We start from the raw sequence: 8,215 nt of genomic DNA on the forward strand, positions 1-8,215 counted from the left end.
GTTTCGAGGCCCGGCGGCGGCCCCCAGGGCTCTGCAGGACCTCGCAGTGCTCCACCGGAGCCGGGTTCACTCGTGGGTGTCGTTCCGGGGCAGCTCCAGGGATTACTCGGCCCCCGTGAACTTCATCAGCGCGGGGCTGAAGAAGGCGGCGGCGGAGGATGCGTCCGAGGAGGATTCGGATGAGGACGAGAAGCCCGTGAAGCAGGAAGAGGTCCCCAAAGAGTTTGTGTCAAAGAAGTTGAAAACGGTGAGTTACCGGGGGAGCCTTTGGGTGATGTACTTAGTGCAGCTGAGGCTGGGCCAAAGGTGCTGAGCGCTGATGGATCACTGAGGAAAGGCAGTAATAAAACCCAGCATCCTGTTGGAGGTGCTGTCTCTGCCTTTTGTAGCTATTCTGATGTATTGTTGCATGTCCTCAGATCCTTCCCAGCCGTTCTGTCTTCCTTAGTGTTCCCCTTAGTCAGCTGGGGTTAAAGAAGGAGAATGCTCCTGGTTTACAGCCTTCTAAAGCCTTTATTTTCTTATCTCACAGAACAGTCTAACCAACTTAGGCATGTTGTAGATTAAAAACCTTAACATTGTGTGGTGGGTTGTTTGTCTGTTTTAACAGGGTGGCAATTTCAAGCCCAGTCAGAAAGGCTTTGTAGGGGGGACAAAATCTATCGTGGATTTTGGCAGCTGGGAGAGACACACAAAGGGAATTGGGCAGAAGCTGCTCCAGAAGATGGGTTACGTCCCTGGAAGAGGTCTTGGGAAGAACGCTCAAGGTACTGAGGTTGGGTGTTGGGGTCATAACAATGACTGGTGATCATGACTGGGTCATAACAAACTGGTGATTTGGGGAAGAGAGTGGATTCTTTAAAAGCTGCCACCTTCAGGGGGCTTACACCTTCCTCCTTGTTTGCTTGTATCTCTTGCAAGTCATCTGGGTCCTCGTGATAACACTCAGCTGTGTTTAAGTTACTAGAGGCCCATTTTATGCTCTTGTTGTTTTGCAAGAGAAAAAGAGAAAGGAAAAAGGGAGGTAATTTGCAAAGGAAGTCAACAGAAAAGGAGATGTTATTTTATGTGATAGAATAAAAAGCAGTGAAATGGAGGTGTGAATAAAACCCTGCTTGGGTTTAGTTGGTGTGTGCTGGAATTGATTTGATTGCCACTAAGAAATCAGTGGAGTGGGAAAGGAAAGTGTAGCTCAACAGAGGGAGGATGCTCGGGGTGTTTGTGCAGGTTTGATAACTTAGGGTGCTGTAAGGAAAAGCTGTTGCTGTTCTCCCTCGGTAAATCTGAGCTGACTCTCTTCTCTCAGGTATTATCAACCCCATCGAGGCCAAACAGAGGAAAGGCAAAGGAGCTGTGGGGGCATATGGCTCGGAGAGAACCAGCCAGTCCCTGCAGGACTTCCCTGTTGTGGACTCAGAAGAAGAAGCTGAGGAGGTATTTGTCCAGTTCTTGGCCTGTCTGCTTCCTGGTCACGTTTGAACAAAATGCAGTTCTAATTATTGCTTCTGTGGCAGAGAAAACTGTTGGGGCTCATTTCAGATGAGAAGATAAAGACATAGCACACTGCTTTCATTCAGATGTGTTTTCTTGTCACTGTGATGTTCTTTGTTGTTTCTCTCTCACGTTATTGCAGTATTGTGTCAGAACCCCCCCCTTCAAAACGTCCCCCAGGTAGACAATCTTTGTCTTCTTTGAATTAAAGAAAAGAAAGCACATCAGGAGCCCACTGTCAGCCCTGTGAGCAGGGGGGTTTGTCACTGAGCTTTACAGCTTTTGTTTTGCTGTGCAGCATTCTTCATGGATCCGATGGTTATTTTCCTGTGGAAAATAGAGGCAAATCTGGGACATGACAAAGAGCAGGAACCACAGCTCCTCTTTGTTCTTGTGCAGGAATATCAAAAGGAGCTCAGCCAGTGGCGGAAAGATCCCAGTGGAGGCAAAAAGAAGCCCAAATACAGCTACAAGACAGTAGAAGAACTGAAAGCCAAGGGTAGGATCAACAAGCAGCTTTCAACCCCTCAGAAGGAGCTGTCTCAAGTCAAGGTAAGGTTGGTAACCTGAGAGGTGGCATCCCTGGGGAGTAGTTTGTCCACTGTGGCATTGTGAGTGCTTTCTAGTTCATCGGGAGAAGCCAGGGAAAGAACTGTCTGGCTGCAGCCTTGGACTCCTCACTGGATCATGTAATAGACCACTGTGTCTCTGGGACATTGAGTCTCTTTTAAGCAAGCTCTTTGGCCTTGGAAAAAGGCAGATTAACTTGAATGGGGGATGACTGGTTGGTAATTGCAAGTTAAGTTGAATTGTTTCACATCCGTCATAGATAAAACAATCATCTGCTGCTGAAAGCACAATTGTCCTTATTGAGATTGTGCAACCAGACCCATGGTTTGAACCATCTTCTCCCTGGCAGGGATGGTGAGGGATTTGATTGTGTGCACTTAATGAAATTATTCATCTAAAATTAATGTATCTTAAAAAAAAGTATAAAAGTACCAAAGACTCCTGTGCAGTAACAAATAGTGCACAGCTTGTATCATCACTGCTTGGAGAATTACTCAGGACTGAGATCAGAAGAGGAGACTCTTCCAGCTGTGACTCAGATTGTTTCTTATTCATCCTACTCTCTAGCAGGCCTTGACAGAGGCAATCCCAGTTGCCTCATTTGGAATACCAGTGGGTATTAGTAGCCTCCCAGAGTGATTAAAGTATTTGGGAATCTCTGATTTTCAGTTTGGGGCCAGGGATTTCCTCCTTTTTTTTATATACAGTTATTTTAAAGACACGTTCACCCTTGTTTGTGGCAGGTTATAGACATGACGGGCCGGGAACAGAAGGTTTATTACAGCTACAGCCAGATCAGCCACAAGCACAATATCCCGGATGACAGTCCTCAGCTGCCCCTGGGCAAAGACTCCAAGCCCCAGGGCTTTGCCTTGCCCGAGCTGGAGCACAACCTGCAGCTCCTCATTGACATCACGGAGCAGGAGATCATCCAGAACGACCGGCAGCTGCAGTTTGAGAGGGACATGGTCGTCAACCTGACCCATGAGATACAGAAGATATCTGAAGTCCTCTCACACGAGGAGAAGGCAATCAGCAACCTCAGCAAAGTGCTGGAGATGGTGGAAGAGTGTGAGAGACGGATGCAGCCCAGCTGTGAAAATCCATTGACCTTGGATGAGTGTGCAAAGATCTTTGAGACGCTGCAAGACAAGTACTATGAGGAGTACAGAATGTCCGACAGGGTAGACCTGGCAGTGGCAATAGTCTATCCTCTCATGAAAGATTACTTCAAGAACTGGGATCCCTTCAAGGTCTGTCTCAGTTTGATTCATCTGCAGTTCTTCCTTGATGGTTTAAGTAGTCTGTATTACCTTGACTTCCCCTCCTTCTCGCCCCAAATTCCTGCTCAGTCTGGAGAGAAAGAAAAAACCAAACCAAAACTCCACTCTGAATTTTCCATGACAAATAGCTGCCGTTCTGTGAGGTAGTTCACAGTTCAGGTTAAAGTCAATCCCTTTCATGGGTGTTGGGAGGAAAAAGCAGATGAAAGCCAAGCCTCTCATTCTTGGTTCTTAGCAAAAGCAGGAGATCTGTCTTTCAGGCAGTCAGGTACATGCTGTCTATTCTTAATGCTGTTTAGGCTGTGATAGGTGAGAGTCTGGATCCTCTCTGTACGCCTGAAACAGTCCAGACTATCCTTTTCTCCCCGTGGAGGTCCGTTAAATCCACAAAGTGGAATTTTTCTCTTGTGGAGCTTTATTAATCACAGCTGCAAGCTCCTGGCTTGCCTCTGAGCAGGTGAGAAGGCTGTAGCCAAGTGTACCATCAGCCTGCTCCGTGTAGATACCACGTGAAGTGAATGACAGGGGATAAAGGCCACCCATGCCTTCTCATTTCCAGGACTGCACATATGGCACAGAGATCATAGCCAAGTGGAAGAGCCTCCTGGAGAACGACCAGCTGTTGTCACACGGTGGGCAGGACCTGTCGACAGATGCTTTTCACAGGTAAAGAGCAAAGGGGTTGTACTTTGTGCAGCATCTGAAGTGCTGCCTCCTCAGGGGTGGAGAAGCGCAGATACAAGTGTGCTTTCCAGCTGATTCTCCTGATGTGCCTGTTGCAGTCCAGCTGTCAGCTGTATAAAGAGAAGTAGCTTTTAAATGACAGCTACCATTTGGTTTCTTTAGCCCTGGGGCTAGAGCTTTAAGCTTAACTTTGATCTCTGTGTATTTTTCCCCCCAGACTGATGTGGGAAGTCTGGATGCCATATGTCAGGAACATAGTGGCACGGTGGCAGCCGCGGAACTGTGGGTCGATGGTGGATTTCTTGGACAGCTGGGTAAACGTTGTTCCTGTCTGGATACTGGATAACATTCTGGATCAGCTCATCTTCCCCAAGCTTCAGAAGGAGGTAGGGTGAGAGGGCTGCATTAGAGTGAGGTTGTGCCCTGAACTGGAGTTTGAATTCAGTCAAGTAGAGCTTTTAAAATCCCCGTTTGCTCCGTCTGCATTGAGGACTTAGGGCTTGCTTTATGGCTTTTTGTATCTGGCCAGATGTAATGCTAACAGATGGACTTATTTTAACCTTCCAGGTTGAAAGCTGGAATCCTTTGACAGACACAGTCCCAATCCATTCCTGGATCCACCCCTGGCTGCCCCTGATGCAGGTGCGACTGGAGCCGCTGTATTCCCCCATCAGGAACAAGCTGGCCAATGCGCTGCAGAAGTGGCATCCCAGTGACTCCTCTGCCAAACTTATTCTGCAGCCCTGGAAGGATGTGTTCACTCCTGGGTCATGGGAGGCTTTCATGGTCAAAAACATCGTGCCTAAACTAGGTGAGACAAGGCAGACAGCTCGGCAAAAAAAATGTTGCCACCTTCCCCTTTACCCCTAGAAAAGACACGTGTTAACCTGACTCTGGTGTTACCTCAGACAATACATTGAAGATTCTCAGTTCTGGCAGCAAATTGCGATGGCTGGAACTGGCAGCACACTGTTGTGGTGGCAGGGGTCTGCCAAACAGTTTAAAGACCCCAGGTGTCCCTTAGAGCAGAGCAGATGCTCCTCAAGCCACGCGTGTTGCTGGTGACAAAACTGAGTCAGGTTCTGTTCTAACTCTACTCCCCCTTTACCCAGGGATGTGTTTGAATGAGCTCATCATAAACCCTCACCAGCAGCACATGGATGCCTTCTACTGGGTGATCGACTGGGAGGGGATGATTTCTGTCTCCAGTCTTGTTGGGCTGCTAGAGAAACACTTCTTCCCAAAGTGGCTGCAGGTGAGAGGCTGTGACGGCTGAGGGAACAGGCCTGATTGCCTGTGTTTTAGTGACTCCTGCATTAGGAATTGCTGCCCCAGTGCTGAAATGCTTTAACTGCCACTGGTTACTGGGGTTATTTCTACTTGTAGCTCCATACACCTCAAAACAGACTGGGTGAAAGCTCAGTAATAACATAAGTGGCAATCAGGACTCTCTTCCATAAATGTACCAGTCCTGCTGCATTTATCTGTCCTGTTGTTTTGCAGGTGCTGTGCTCCTGGCTGAGTAACAGCCCCAATTATGAAGAGATTACGAAGTGGTACCTGGGTTGGAAATCCATGTTCTCAGACCAAGTGTTGGCACATCCATCCATCAAAGACAAATTTAATGAAGCTCTTGATATCATGAACCGGGCTGTCTCCTCCAGTGTCGGTAGGTGGCTTGTGGTGATAGCAGCACCACGACACCTGGTTCTTGTGAGCCTGTGTTTAGGCAGTATTGTAGCAGCTCCTGGGAGCAGTGACCATGCAAAATGATACTGCGAGCAAGTGTTGCACAAAGAGGAATTCACCTGTTGAGAAATAGGACAAGGGGGGTGGTTTTAACCTGCCAGAGGGGAGATTGAGGTGAGCTGTGAGGCAGAAGCTCTTCCCTGTGAGGGTGCTGAGGTGCTGGCACAGGGTGCCCAGAGAAGCTGTGGCTGCCCCATCCCTGGCAGTGTTCAAGGCCAGGTTGGACACAGGGGCTTGGAGCAACCGGCTCTAGTGGAAGGTGTCCCTGCCCATGGCAGGGGATTGGGACTGGATGGGCTTTAAGGTCCCCCCAACACAAACAAGTCCATAATTCTATGACTTTGTGTCCTGAACTGGAGTTTACCCCCAGACCTTGCGCTAGGAATGGACTGGGACCTTGTTCTCACCCGTTCTGTCTCCACCCAGGCGGGTACATGCAGCCGGGCGCGCGAGAGAACATCGCTTACCTGACTCACACGGAGCGGAGGAAGGACTTCCAGTACGAGGCCATGCAGGAGCGGCGGGAGGCCGAGAACATGGCCCAGCGCGGCATCGGCGTGGCTGCCAGCTCCGTGCCCATGAACTTCAAGGACCTCATTCAGACTAAGGCAGAGGAGCACAACATCGTTTTCATGCCCGTGATCGGGAAGCGGCACGAAGGGAAGCAGCTCTACACCTTCGGCCGCATTGTCATCTACATCGACAGGGGCGTTGTGTTCGTGCAGGGGGAGAAGACGTGGGTGCCCACCTCCCTCCAGAGCCTCATCGACATGGCCAAGTGAGGCCCTGCTTTGGACTGCCCAGACCAGCTTGTGGATGTTTTTAGTGTAACTCTCTCGGAATAAAGAAGAGAGATTTGTAAATAGACTGATGCTGTGGCTCTGTGCCAGGACTTTCTTCCTAGAAGAGCTGTTGAGGCAGTGTCAAGAGATGAAATGACACGTGGGAGTTGGCATGACAGGAGGAACAAGTGTTTCAGTGCTTGTGTAACTGCCACCGGTGACAGGCTTAGCAGCATGTTGAAGGGACCGTGGGCAGTGATTCTCTGCTCCCACAAGAGAGGAGCAAGGTCTGGTGTGGACAAGTCCCCAAGGTCTCCGGTGACACAGTGCGTGCTCCGCTGCTCTGCCAGCAAGTTACTGTCCCTCTCTGCCACAGGACACATCCCACTGCTCTCCAGCTGTGCTGGTGGCTCCTTCAGCCTGGTGCCCACCCATGGGTGCTGGGCCCCCCTCAGCCCAGAGCTGGAACATCAGGGGATCAGACCGTGTGCTGCAGTGTAGGTGTTGTGAGAGGTGGGTTTTAGTTAAATTAACGGGCTGTTGTTGAGGTAAACCAAAGCACAGCTTTACCTTTTATTAAATAAGATACAAAACAGTCCCCTCCTGCTCAGTGTTCGGGTGCTGCCCCTTTCTGGCAGAGCACAACACCACATCCGTGCTTGAGCTTCCCTGTAGAAGTTGCCACGTGAAGAGAGGTGGCCCCGAGGGCTCAGGCCTCGGTGGCAGCAGGACAGCACCGCTCGGCTCCATCCTCCCTCCTGATGATCTCCAAGTCATCACAGTCTTGGTATGTCGGCTCCTCCAGGAAATCCCAGACCTCGGGGGAGAGTTCCTGCAGTTTTTGGAGGGGAAACCAGTGGACAGAGGTATCGTTGAAGGTGTCCAGGTAGCGAGGGTGAGTGGGGAGCGCTGCTTCCTCCGTCCCTTTCAACACCTAGAGAGCAGTGGGTGAAAGAGTTATGTGTGATGTAAAAGAACATGATGGCAGAAAAGTCCAGTTAAGAGTCAGTGAAGCTGAGGCTGGCGTTATGTTAACTTCAACCCTTATGCAGTGGATTCTGCAGATAGAGTGAGTCTGAAGTGATTCATTTTTATATTGTGGCAGCCAGGAAACAAGGGTTTAAAAATACCCACCCTCTTCCACCTGCAGTTAACTCCTTTTCTCATTAAAAGGCACTTTGTCAACACAAAACCATGCTGTTAACAAACTAGAGTCCCTTACCTTTGCTATGTAAGAATAATCTCTTTCCAATACTCTTGACAACAGCCTGGAATGACAGAAGGTAGCATTAAACAATGCTCTGAATTTAGCCAGCCACTGTGCATCAGCGTGGGGGACAGAGGAGGTGGCTGATGGCTGCAAACCAGACAGCAAGAAAGTGAGCAGAAGCTGGAAATCAGTGTCAGAAGCAATACAAAACAGTGCAAAGGAAGGAAGGTGGTGCTGGAGGCCTCAGCCTCTCTCCCCGCAGGTGCACCCCCACCTCTCCTCCATCCCTTGGAAGCTGTTCCCGATGATGACCATTTTGGACAGGGCCTCTGCCGACCAGTTCCTCCACAGCAGGTTGTTGTACAGGGCTTTCCCGCAGTGCACCATGTAGAACACCGTGGCTGATCCCTCAACGTCGTGTTTCCCCTCCTGCGGGTAAACCAGTG

At 49.7% G+C, this 8,215-nt stretch overlaps 2 protein-coding genes across 2 annotated transcripts; one reads left to right on the forward strand and one right to left on the reverse strand.

Moving 5' to 3' along the window:
* Positions 1-47: 47 nt before the first annotated feature.
* TFIP11 (tuftelin interacting protein 11) lies at positions 48-6,798 on the forward strand (the record flags this gene model as incomplete). The annotated part of the gene is made up of 11 exons (XM_010017763.1): positions 48-247; positions 611-767; positions 1,307-1,434; positions 1,891-2,043; positions 2,805-3,314; positions 3,904-4,010; positions 4,246-4,414; positions 4,596-4,839; positions 5,141-5,283; positions 5,532-5,697; positions 6,204-6,798. Coding segments are annotated over 11 exons (2,333 nt in total), but the record flags the coding sequence as incomplete, so codon positions are not given.
* Positions 6,799-7,268: 470 nt separating this feature from the next.
* On the reverse strand, positions 7,269-8,210 carry SRRD (SRR1 domain containing; the record flags this gene model as incomplete). Its single annotated transcript, XM_010017764.1, has 3 exons — positions 7,269-7,493; positions 7,782-7,827; positions 8,044-8,210. Coding segments are annotated over 3 exons (438 nt in total), but the record flags the coding sequence as incomplete, so codon positions are not given.
* Positions 8,211-8,215: the final 5 nt, after the last annotated feature.

Source organism: Nestor notabilis, unplaced genomic scaffold, assembly GCF_000696875.1.
Source record: "Nestor notabilis isolate BGI_N333 unplaced genomic scaffold, ASM69687v1 scaffold14977, whole genome shotgun sequence".
Taxonomy (NCBI): Eukaryota; Metazoa; Chordata; class Aves; order Psittaciformes; family Psittacidae; genus Nestor; species Nestor notabilis.